Genomic DNA, 13,393 nt, shown 5'->3' with positions numbered 1-13,393 from the left:
TGACTGAATGATTAGACTACTGCAAGGAGAGTGCATGGCGAATTTATAAGCGCTTGGTTTACTGCATGACTTCATGGATAGTGCTTGGCTGATTGGGAGAGTGTATGGGTAGTGCCTGGGTGATTTCATAACTGTTTAGGTAGTGGCAGAGTGATTTCATGAGTGCTTGGATACTGACTGGGTGATTACACAAATTCCAATCAGTCAATCATTACTCATGTACTTCAAAAATCACTTACTCACTACTCTAATCGGTCAGGCACCTCTCAATAGTTCACTAAGCATACATGTAACTGTATAAATACAATCTGAACACATAGATGAGTCATTACATATTATCTAGTTAAGTAGATAAGTACAACATGCCTGCAAGGGTAATATGGGGTGATTTACTTTTGAGCTACATCTTGACCATTCTATCTACAAATATGGGACAACATTAAACTATACCACTCAATAGACTTAAGAAAGAAGGCTAATTAACAACACATTTTATGAGCAATTTCAAAACCACACTTTTATTGTACACCTTTGTATCTAAAATTATATGGCATCATTCAACTATACCTTTGTTCAGACTACAAAAAGAAGCCTAATTAACAGCACCTTATTTCACCATTCAATCTTAAAATATGTGGAATCATTTAACTTTAGCTTTGTACAAATTAATAAAAGAAACCTAATTATTAACACCCTATATGATCATCTTTCATAGCATAAGTACATGGGTACTGACTGAATGATTAGAGTACTGCAGGGAGAGTGCATGGTGAATTTATACGTGCTTGGGAATTGGCGGAGTGATTGGATAAGTACATGGTACTGACTGGGTGATTGGAGAAGTGCATGGGGAGTGACAGGGTGATTGCTGGACTGCATGGGTACTACCTGGGGAATTGAAGGAGCGAATGAGTAGTGTGCAGTTGGTTAGAGGACTGCATGGGTAGTGTACAGAGTATTGTAGCAGTGCGTGTGTTAGTACTAGCTATACCAAAAACAAGAGAAGAAAATACCTTAAGACAATACTCCACTAAATGTGCATTAAACATTCAAATTCACACAGATGTCTATGATCACTCAAGTGTAGAAGTATGGATGGATGTAGGGTGAGGGATTTCCCCTTATGTCCATGTTGCTCATGTTGTGGAACTTAAGTCACAGGGCACAACATTATCAATTGCGCTCCGGGTGGCGCCGACACTACAACAGAGAGACACCCATTAGTTACTTCCTTGTCCACCCCAGGACGAAACCACGGCCAGAGCCCCGGGGTCATTGTTCACACCTCTATGCTGGACTAGCATACGCCAGGCCAGCCCACTCTGCTTACGCTTACTGGGGGGGACAATGCTACATGTCCAAGGTCTTCCCTGTAGTGATCTCCTGATCACAGGTCTAGTTGTCAGCATGCCACAGCCACTCCCTCAGGGCTGGTTTACACTCACACCACACCCATCCAGCACTGGCGTCACAGGACATGTGACTCTGCCAATAAAAAGGGCTGGGCGCACGTGCTGGGTGTGTTCGTGTGTTTATTATTTATGCATGAGGTCCTAGGGACCTACTGCATCGCATTCCCCTCTGCTGGAGGTGACATGATGGCATCTGCACCACGATATTCAATCATAAAGTGTCCATGAGTTGAGGTGCACAGAGCTGGTGGCAGCCGAGGCACTTTGGCTGACACAGGCCTCCCACAACCTGGCGATGACTTGAGGTGCACAGAGTTAGTGGCAGCTGAGGCATTTTGGCCGACATGGGCCTCCCGCCACGTGGCAATGACTTGAGTTGCACTGAGTTAGTGGCACCAGAGCTGATTGGCTGTGCAGCCTGCGATGATGCGTAGGCCTCGATACGCCATCCTTGCAATCAAGACCCGATTTGAATTGTGAGCTCAACTGGACAGCATTTACGCCAAAGGTAGCAGGCTGCACAGACATGACTCCTCGGCGCGGTGCAGCAGGATGCACTGGGGGCCTATGTTACGGAGTTCAGCGACGGCTGAGGAGGTTGCTCCGGCACGTGGTGGGCCTTCTTGGAGACATGCCGGTGGCGGCTGGTGAGCATTGAGGTCTGGGTGCACAGGGTTGGGCAGTCACTGCTGGGAGGCGGACCGGTCCGGGGACCAGGGCTGGGGTGCTTGCGGAAGATATAGGAATCATGCACACTGTTTGGGAAGTTTGCGATGACATTAGTGTACAGGCCCCGGTGGTACAGTTTTGCCTGCACATTGTTAGAATTTGTGTGGTTTCTGTTGCGGTGATTGTGTGCAGTGTCGGCAGGGGGCAGAAGTAGTACATATGTGCAGTCAATTTCCCCCAACACGTGCAGGAAGCCCCCTATTGCGTAGTTACCTTGCTTGGTCTCCAGCTGTTCCTGCGCAGTGAGTTAATTGAAGCTGCAGGTGTATCAAGCTGTAACGAACCGTGATGCTAACAGGTATGATAGATCCTGCATAATGAGACCGTAACAAAAGTTTGTGTGGTCATAACCTTCCTTTCCTTTCCTAGGAAGGTTATGACCACACAAACTTCTTCAGTCTTTTTGTGCAGGATTGATCATACCTGTAAGCATTCCGGTCGTCCAAGTGCAATACATTATACCAGATTACGTTTGTGACCATACTAATGCTTGACCATTGTTACCATTTATCCAACAGGTTTCTGAATACGGAATTTTTTAATATTGAATTGTATTGGGATTTCCAGGACGATCTGCAGTTATTTGGATCCAAAAGTTGCCCTGCTTATGTTCCCCGTTGGGAATGTAACAAGTCGTTTGATGTTTTCGTGTTGTTAATTTATATTTTTGTAATAAAGTACTGTTTTTCCACTACTGTTGACTACTGCAATTCAAGACTTGTCGCACACCCATTTAAGAAACCACATTCTTGCATCTGGAGAACAGAGGCGCAAGGCAACGACTGTGGTTGGGGTTGGTTGCGCAGGTAAGACTACGAATTGGGACAAGTGTGTGGTGTGGATCCAGGAGCCCGCCGTTCCCTGTGTGGAAATGCATCCAAAGATGTGTGAAGAAGTTTAATAGGGCTGGCTGTGAGACTCCTCCGACTCTGGCAGTTGTTGGTTCGAAGGTACCAGAGGCCAACAGGCGCAGCACAGCCAGCAGCTTTGTCTGCGGAGAGATGTTGGTTGTCCTCTGTGTTGGTATCCTCAGCCTGTGGGCAATGTAGCATTGTGCACCAACTTGAGAATGCGTCAATAATTCTTTCGACACTTTTGCTGCGCTAAAGTGCAGATAACTCGGCGATAAGTCCCCACTGTTGGGTTCTAGAGTGGCTCTAAAACAAGCCCTTGTGTTTATTAGGAATTTGTTGTAGCTACATGTGAATCACAAGAAAAGAGTTTCTAAAAAAAGGTGAAAAACAAGAACAGTGGGCAGGGTACAAACACCCTGACCCCCTAGGCCTGCTCAGAGGATCCCACATGGTCCACCAGGACCAGAAACAATGGGGCGTATTCTCAAGGACCTATCGCCAACTTATCGGCACTTTAGCACAGCAAAAGTGGTGAAAGAATTACTGTCCCATTCTCAACCTGGTGCAAACTGCTGATATTGCCCGTTTTACAGCGACAGCTTCCGCAAAAAACATTGCCACAAATGAGACTGACAACTAACGCTAATGATATGCAGAGTAGGTGTTCCCCTGCAAAAAAACATGAAAACACCACTTCGCGATATATTCAAAGACCAGTCAAATCTGCGATGCGATCCAAAAACAGGCGGTAAGCCGCGTTAGCAGTAGGAATTTAACACCTGCCTTTTACTGGTGTAAAGCAGGATGACTTTCTACAGTATGAAAGGGAGGCCAGCCCACAGCCACATCTGAAGACCAACACATGTCATGGAGCTACTAATCATGCAGCTCCGACACCCAAGAGGGCCACAACACCCACCGCCACCACCCCCAGACTACCACCGAGGCAGCGCAGAACAGGACAGCGGACGTTCCGAAAATGGCATGGCCCCTCAGCCACACAATAGCTGAATGCTCGGAGAGGTGGGAACCAAGTATGTGTGAAGGAGGCAAGTCACCCATGAATAGGAATGTTCACAATGCCAAGTGTGGCGGTGATCAATTGATGCCACTTTAATCCTCTTTGTCCAATCCATTTAATGTCTAAATTTTGCAAAGCTAGATCTTTGTCAATACCTCTGCGTTCAGCATACCTTATGCACCAGAAAACATAGCTGTGCCCAACAATCCACACTGAAAGCATATTGAAGGGATGACTGTAGGTAATGAAAAGATGTCTGTAGATGAGGTAGTCAGTTGGTAGAATGAGAGGTTTGTAAAATGGTGGACAAGATGCTGTTTTTAAGAAAGTAGAGATTTGATTGGCTCTTTAAGACGTTTGTACATTCAAAAATCGGGTGCATTTTACTTTCTTTAAAAAGCATGTTTCTTATTACTTAGTAAAAAATGTTTGAAAGGTACAGTAGAAAGGTTACGGTCCAAACGTAGGCGGAAAAAAAATTGTCTGCTTCCATTAATTTATATTTGCCCCGGGAACCCCATCTCCCGGGGCATCCCCAAATGTTTATTATTTTTTTTAAAGGAGAGGGGCCGAGTGGCCCCCTCCCAGGCCATTTCTGACCCCTGGTACCCCTTCCCTGGGGCATGGCCACTCATTGGGGACCGTGGGGGAGTCCCAATGCCCCCACAGTCCCGCCGGCATTGTGGCATTACTTTTGACCAAGGGGAGCTGCTCCATGCAGCTCCCCTAGCCCAAAAGCAATCCTGCTTAGCTTCATTGAAGCAAGAGAAGGTTTCCCTGCACAAGAGTGGTTTCCCTGCTTTCATTGCAGGTGCCGGCCCTGGTGGGTGGCGGTCCCCAGGGCCACTATGGGCTCCAGGAGGGGGACCACGCAGCTCCCCTTCCAACATTTCCAAAGCCCGGGGAGGTAGTGGTCCCCGGGGCTTGAGGGTCCGTAACGGACTCCCGAATTTCAATTTTAAGTGCCCCGGGAAGGTGGTTGTCCCCGGGGCATGCAGGGGAGGGTGCTCTTTCCCCCACACACATAACTTTTATTTTAAAACAAAGCCCTGGGGAGATGGTGATCCCGGGGATGCGGGGGAGACCGTGTGCCCCCCGCAGTTTATTATCAAAGCCCCAGGGAGGTGGGGGTCCCCGGGTCCACCTGTGTAGTTTGCGACCTCCACCCCACACATTTTTTAGTTTCAGCCCCAGGGAGGTGGCGGTCCCTGGGTCTGCGGGTGGCCCCCGTGGGTCCCCGCAAATGATTTCCTGATTGCCCCCGGGACTTGGCCCAACCAGGGGCTTTGAAAAACAAAGCACAGAAACGACAGGAGTCGTGCACCCAGCGCGACTTCACATTTTTTTAAATAAAAAATAATAATTATAGGAGGCCCTGGGGGTCCTTGTAGGACCCCCTGAGCAGGCCTAGGGGGTCAAGGTGTTCCTACCCTGTCCCCTATTCTTCTTTGTCATCCTTTTTTCCACAGTTATCTTCTGACTCGGTAACCGAGTCACGAAATGGCTGCCAACACTTCCTGGTTTGGAGGGTTGGCAGCCAATTAGAGTGTATCTCGTGCCCAGGAGGGTGCGCGAACCCTCATTGGTGCTCAGATATCGAAACTTCTTTCTTTTTCTAATTTCTCATCAACTACTGAACACATTTACACCAAGGGCTCTTTCTGAACCAAAACCTACCTTCTTGGCAAATTTGGTGTAATTACGTTCAGCAGTTCGGGCTGTAGCTTTGTCAAAATTTTCCTATAGAATTAACATGGGAAAAACGCGTTTTGGGACCCCCTTATTTTCTAAGCCCCCGCTTGACGAATCACCCCGAAACTTTCAAGACAGAAGCTGACCAGAGCTGGCCACTTTTAAAAAACATTTCACGAAGATTCATAAACCGGCGTCAAAGTTATTGGGAAAAGAAAAAACGCTTTTCCTATGGAAACCAGGTCCTAACTATAACTACCTACTGGCAATCGCCAGTAGGTAATATATATACACCAAAACTCATCAGGCGTTTGGCTTACAACTTGCTTATGAAATAAATCATCAGCGTGTAATGGATTTGAGCTTGAGTATTTCTTCGCCGTAAAGGAGAGGACGTTGTTTGTATGAAGGAGGTTTCACGCCCTCACTCAAGCCCGCCGCTGTTTGTGGCGGAGAGAATCGCGAACTCAATAGTATATATTTTAACGTTAATATTATTATTCTTATTGTTTTGAACTGTGGTCAGCTTCAATAAAATATGCCACATGAGTAGTAAATGTTGGGTATTATACCATTATTAATTATGTTTCTTTTAAATGTTCAAAACAGCAAATGGAAGTTTCATCTATATATGTATTGTACAAGCCAATTCTGTTTTCTATGTCCATGAACCCAACACTGTGTTTTTCATGCACCGGCACTTTAAATAACTGGCAAAAAAACCTGAGCAGTGTCATGTGATCAAGGCCGCTCGGACGGCCGAAACGCGTAATGGCAGGCGAGGAGGAATAAAAAATATTCATCTTACCTAATGAGGTCTACGTTCGTTTTTTTTCCTGGAAAAACTTGTGAACGAAGAGTGGGGATATATATATATATATATATATATATATAGCAATTAAGGTCTCAGTATGGATATCATACTATGGTTGATCTTTCCAAGTTATATCACTAAGGCACTTAGAAAGACAAGGCAAGATGACACGTGACCAGATGGCTGCATGTTACTTAGGCACTCATTTCCAGCCGTGACTTTTATCTAACAATTTGCATTCTGAATGTTATGTTTTTTCTTAGTTGATTTGGACTATATCAATGGTTAATCTTGATTTGTAAAAGTAAGCCTTGGATTAAAAAAGTGGTGCCCTGTCAACATGGAATCATTTGGCTCCCAAGGCCACGATGGGTTAAAGAAAGCACTAACAGTCTTTTGCTTATCATTGCCTTTACAGAAAACTGTTTTATGCAGAAGTTTGTTGAGGAGATCACAGTAAACAAGCGCATTGAAGAGGCATGTGCACCTGGAATTGACTATGGTGAGTGCTCAAAATACATACTTGAATATAATAAAGTCTCAAAATATATAAAGGGAAAACCATGGCTGCTAAAATGGATTGTCAGGAAGTCAGTGAAAGAAATTTGTTACAACTAGATCTTATAACCCTTAAAGACTCAAGAAAGGATTATCTTGGGCCGCATACATATTTATACCATGAGCCAAAGTTCTCAGTTGTATTGATTATTACCCATAATTACAGTTGCAAGAAAATCTATTTCAATGTCTATACTTTAAAAATGAAAAAATACCAAAACATACATTTTTCCATTGGGTCACTAATGACAGAATTTCGTAATAAAGCTCTAGATGTGCACACATTTTAGTATAAGAAAGCTAATGTGCTCAGTAAGTATACAGTTTTATTTGATATGACTTCTTATAACAGTAAAACACTACAGCATGAACAGGTGAGTGAAAATGTGCCTGCTAAATGTTGAAATCTATTAGTTAAAATGTCATTACATCGACCAGAAAATAAAATGTATTACATTGCATAAATATGAATAAATACAGAAAGAAATGCAGAGAAAGTAAATATCATTAAACCAGGAGTCCTAATAACTCTGGTTGCATCGTTTTCTGCCTCTGATTTTAGCAGCCACTCTCCTCTCAGCCAGTCTTCCTCTAGCAGATCGAGAAACAGAATTGTGCCCATAGAATTCCCATGTTCCGAAAGTACCCTCATGTCTGTCAACCTATTGATCATAAAACCTGTTCTTCCCTCTATCAATCCTATGACCAACAAATATTATCAAAGCTTTTCTTTTTGAGCTTGTGGCAGTAAAGTACAATGAATGAATGAATGAAATGAAATTTATAAAGCGCGATGTCTACCCGTAGGCTTCCCAGCGCTGCAGACAGACAGGCAAGAAGCAGGAGACAAGGAAGGAAGCTTAAAACAACCAGGTTTTTAGTGACCTGCGGAAGGATAAGAGATTAGGTTCCTTACGTAGTTGAAGTGGAAGAGCATTCCATCCAGTGGCACCATTATATGAAAAGGAGCGGCCACCACATCTGGCCCTTCTTATTCTGGGTTGAAGGGCAAGAAAAGATCCAGATGACCGAAGGTCTTTCTTCGGATGATAAGGGGTGATGAGTGACTGAAGAATAGGAGGGCCCTTCTTCCAGAAGGTTTTGTGGGCCAGGCACATAGCCTTAAACTGGATCCTTTGTCTGATAGGCAGCCAGTGCAGGCTCTTTAATGCCTGTCTGGCAGAGTGCCAACGAGGAACCTGCAGAAGTCTACGGGCGGCACAATTCTGCATGACTTGGAGCTTGTTGATGGTGTACTGAGGTGCTCCCAGGTATAAAGCATTACAATAATCCAGGCGAGAAAGGATCAGTGCTTGGACCATAATCCTTTTAGCGTGGAAAGGGAGAAGGGGAAGAAGCTTATACAGCATCCTTAATAGCCCGAAGCAGGAAGCAGAAAGTTTAGCTGCCTGGTGACTGAATGAAAGAGAGTCATCAATCCAGATGCCTAGGCTCTTGATTTGATCTTTAGGGGTCGGAGCCGGGCCTAGGCAAACTGGCCAAAAGGAGGCCGGGTTAAAGACAGGAGAATTGCCCAAAAGCATGAGCTCCGTCTTATCCCCATTAAGCTTAAGGCATGATTGTTCCATCCACTTGGCAACCTCCTCTAGGCAACAGCCTAACGTGCTAGATGACCCTTCAGGATAGTTGAGAGCTACCATGAGCTGGGTATCATCTGCATAGGAGACGATTTTTATGCCAAATGGATTGACAACTTCTGCCAAAGGTTTCAGAAATATATTAAATAGCGTGGGGCTCAGGGCAGAGCCCTGAGGGACCCCGCAATTAAGGGGATACTGATCGGAGACTACATCTCCCTCAAAGACCCTAAAATAGTGACCACTGAGAAAGGATTGCAGCCACTCTACTGACATACCAGACACTCCCAGGTTCATGAGTCTAAGGAGCAATATGGCATGATTGACAGTATCAAATGCAGCACTGAGGTCAAGAAGGATAATAGCCGCAGTGCCCCCTTGGTCTAAAATCCTTCTCGATTCCTCAGTCACTGCAAGGAGGGCCGTCTTGGTACCCATTTGGGGACGAAACCCAGTCTGAGAGGGGTGTAGTAGATTATTAGTTTCTAGAAAGGCTACCACGCTGTTGTTTACATGCCTCTCTAGAATCTTACTCACCCAAGGCAAAAGGGAAATGAGGCGATAGCCAGATTGTCCTGATCCACATTAGTTTTTTTTAACAGGGCTTTAACCATCGCGCATTTCCATGCTGACGGGACTGAACCAGAGGAGATGGAAGAGTTTATCAGGTCCAGAATTATAGGGCAAATGGTATCGGCTACCAGAGTGAGAGCCTGGGGTGGGGCAGGGTCAATGGAAGAGCCCGATTTTATGTGGGCCATGATAGGACCCAACGAGGCCGGATCAAGAAGGGGGAATTGTGCTAAAAGAGTATGGGGCCTTACAGTCGACTCAACAGGAGCAATCGTGGTGCTGGTAGATTGAAAAGGTGAAAATGCCTGATAGATCGTTTGAATTTTCTTGTGAAAAAACTCTGCCAGAGTATTGCAGTGTGCCAGGGCATCACGTAATCTGGGAGGTTTCAGGGGTAGTTTGGTAAGGTTTCTGGCAATTTTAAAAATGTCTTTGGGGGAATTAGCAGCTAGAACAATTTTCTGTTCATAAAAAGTAGCTTGAGTGGCTTTAATTTCGGATTTATAGTGTTCAATGGATTCCCTATATTCCGTTTTACTAGGATCAGAGTAGTCCAGCCTCCATTTCCTTTCAAGCCGTCTGCAACGTTGTTTGAGTTCCCTTAAATTATCGGTGAACCAAGGATGAGTTTTCGGCCTATTTGACATGAGGGCAGGTTTTTTTGGGAGTATCATATCCAAGGATCCTTGGATCCAGGAGTTGAATTTCTCATTAGCTTTCCCCAAATTAGAGTTACCCTCACAAGATGGTCTATTATTTTCCAGGACCGACTTCCACTGGCCAGTTGGGAGTTTAGACCAGTTACGCTTACATACCAAGGTTATGTTGGAAGGTTGCTCAGGTCTGGGAGTTTCCCATATTAGGGGGCTCAGGAAATGATCAGTCCAAGGAAGGGGGACCGGAAGTCGTCTCATAAGTTCACTACAGTTACTAAAAACTGGGTCCAGAAGATGACCTTTAGAGTGAGTAGGCTTCGTCACTTTCTCCCTAAGCTGAAGTGCTGACAAATTCTCAATCAGCTCCAGCACCATTTTATCCAAGAGATTATCTAAGTGGAGGTTGAGATCGCCTAATATAGTAAAATTTGCAGGTCCCATAGCTAATTCCGCCACTGCAGCAGTTAGTGCATTGAGAAATTGTCTAGCATTACCTGGAGGGCGGTACACTAGGATGCCCGAGAAAGTGCTGGTGGGGGAGATCTCCAAAGAGAAGGCCAGACTTTCGCAGTCAGACAGAGGGTCTGCGATAATACAACAATCAAAGGTATTTTTAAAAATAATGGCTATACCCTCTCCTCTGCCGGTTTTCCGGTCAATCCGATGTATAGCATAATCAGGAGGAATGGTTTGCACAAGGGTGGGGTCTGACTCGCTATGAAGCCATGTCAAAAGAGAACATCAGGTTTTAGGTCTTCCAACAGTATAGCAAGTTCAGTGGAGTGTTTGGGAACAGATCTGCAGTTCAATAAAAACATTTTTAAAGAAAAAAGAGTATCAAGGCATTCAGGAACTTTTGGAACAGGCGACAGAGCAAAACCACAATGAAAACATTGTACATCTTCACTCAAGGCATTCATAGAATGCCGACAGTTTTCCGGGTTGTTAGTGCGAAGCGAGTGAAGAAGGTAGGAACTGTAAGAGATGGGTTTGATCCTGACACCGACAGGGTTTGTGGCTCCTGGGCCCGTCCAGGCCTGGACGGGCGCAGACGGGCTTGCCTTTGGCGCGCCGCAGGCGCTCTGCCGGCGTGCCCGCTGCGCGCGTATGCTAGAGCATCCGGTTTTAAGGGGTGAGTAGCGCGAGGGCTAGAGCGCTAACCTCCCGAAACCGGAAGTTGCCTTTTCCTCCCTCCACACAATCGGGACAACACCCGTGGTGGACCGGGAAGGGGCAACTAAACAGCCAACAGTTATTCAAATCCCCACAAAGTGCAGGTAGCGGTGCAATAGTATCAGCGCAAATGGAGAGAGATGAAAAAAATAAAAGATTTTATCTTAATTCCCCCAAATGCAAATAGCCATGCAGCAGTCCCAATAAACTAAGTAAAAAGTGGCAAGGTTTAAAAAACATTAAAAGTTTTACAAAGTCACAGGATCCACTGAGCACACTGTTCAATGTTTAAGCAGACAAACGAGCCTCTGTTTTATCTGTGCACGTCCACGTTCCGACAATGAATCTGCCCATGCCATAAATCACTTGACATGAAAGTATGATCTATTCTGCCCTTATTATTCCTAGACAGGAAAATATTTCTTATTATGACCACCCCCACTGATTATCTTGTTCAATCCCCTTGACGAAAAGTATCATTCAGACTGCCCCAGTGACGTTCTGGAATCAATTGCCCCAAAATTTGCATGTGATCAATTAGTTTGGGGTCAACTTTAACTAGGTAACTAAGGGCCAGATGTATGAGCACATTTATTGGTGGCAAACCTTGTGATTCAGTAGATTGGCAGGGTTTCAAATGTATAAAGCCAATTAGTGATCCAGTAATATTTTACACAATTGCTAAATGGGTTTAGGAAACCATAACGAATCGATATTTGGAAAGAGAGTATTTAGAGCGTCCTTTCCAAATATCAGTTCCTCATGATATGTATTAATGTTTTGTGACCGAAGTCCGGTCAAAAAATATAAAAATATTACTGACTATTGAAAGATAATGATAACCCATTCGCAAATGGGTAGGTTTTCATATTGGACCCCTTTCCCTTTGTGAATGGGCAAAACATATTGTAGGAGAAGGCAGTGGTCCATAAAGCCTTCAGGAAAAGAGCTCTAGCAAAATACTAAATATCAAAGATGAGAGAGGATACCCCTGCCTTGTACCTCGGTATACTGAGAAAAATCAATTGAAACCTCAACTATGTTTATCACTGCTTTTATAGAATTGTACAATTAACCTTACCAAAGAGGCAAAACCAAGGTTAAATGCCTCTTCAGCAATGACCATCAGTTTTGCAAGTTGTGATAAGGCCATTAAAATGTACAACATGTAACTGCATACTAGTGACATCAGGAAGATGATCACCAACATAAGTCTCACAAGTCTTTATAAACGAATACAGGTGTAAATTTGCTAGTGTGTGAGCCATGATCATTAGGCAGAGAAATTGGACTATATGCGCTAGAATTGATAGATATCGTACACCATTTCTTTATTGATCGAAAATGAGTGAAACATTTGCATTCTACCAGAAAAACATGGCCAATGAGCAGATTATGCACATATTAAGGAATGTATATATTAAGTTTTGTGGTATTAGTGGATAATCACATTTCCCTGTGTAAGTAATTGAGTTATTGGTTGAGGGGGGTGAAAAATCTCAAATTAATTAAAAATTACTTTATTCGATTAATACAGTATTAATCATAAAAGTTACACACATACATCACAGATAAAAAATTCTAAAAAATCAAACAATTCCTATCAGCAAATTATCATTTTCCTAGTTCTCAGAGACGCACATAAAAAGGAAGCAACACTAAAACAGGTTAGAGGATCAGGCAATATTCGTAAAAAATATAAGCCAGGGCGACATTGTCTAAAATCGAGTTTATGTAAAAGAGGAATTAAGAACCTTTTTTGATGGTTACAATAAGATTTACAAAAGAAGAAAATGTGCAAATCAGTTTGGCACGAGAAATCATCACATGGACAACAAGGAAGATCATTACTAGAATAAATACCAGCAGGGTGGCTCAACATACACGAGATATAATTAAGGCAAAATCTTAACAGAATAAATCTGTGCCGAGGGCTTGTAAGAGACTCCAAATAGGAGGATATCCCTTCAACCTGCAGTGGGCCCTCCAGGTATTCCCTTATAGTAGGTTTATTATGGAGTGCATTCATTCTCGCATCATTGGCAAAGTCTAAAAAATGGGTTTTAATAACTTTTTGGGAGACAGATACAAAATTTCCCGTTAATTCAAACAGACTCCCAAAATTTAGAGTATGTAGGGTATTTTTCACATACTTTAACCATTGAATATTCACTGTATGTTCTGGGGCGAAACAGTCAGTTATTATTTGTTGGGTGAGGGAAACCGTATCTCCGGACCATAGTGAGTGCCAGGGAAGAATAGGGGCTACATTGATCAGATCAGTTGTATAGGGGATATTTAGCTCTTGATGTA

The 13,393-nt window shown here is 43.9% G+C and overlaps 1 protein-coding gene across 1 annotated transcript in view; it reads left to right on the top strand.

Moving 5' to 3' along the window:
• The window catches only part of LOC146832981 (complement C3-like), a 1,056,379-nt gene that overhangs the window by 961,206 nt on the left and 81,780 nt on the right, over nt 1–13,393 (top strand). The window contains exon 38 of the mRNA XM_085600524.1: nt 6,941–7,024. Within this exon, the coding sequence (XP_085456650.1) occupies nt 6,941–7,024 (84 nt within the window). The remainder of the gene's footprint in view (nt 1–6,940; nt 7,025–13,393) is intronic.

This window comes from Triturus cristatus, chromosome 4_2, assembly GCF_964204655.1.
Source record: "Triturus cristatus chromosome 4_2, aTriCri1.1, whole genome shotgun sequence".
NCBI classification, from domain to species: domain Eukaryota; kingdom Metazoa; phylum Chordata; class Amphibia; order Caudata; family Salamandridae; genus Triturus; species Triturus cristatus.
Note: the sequence above shows the minus strand (reverse complement) of the source record. Positions and strands in the feature narration are given on the sequence as shown.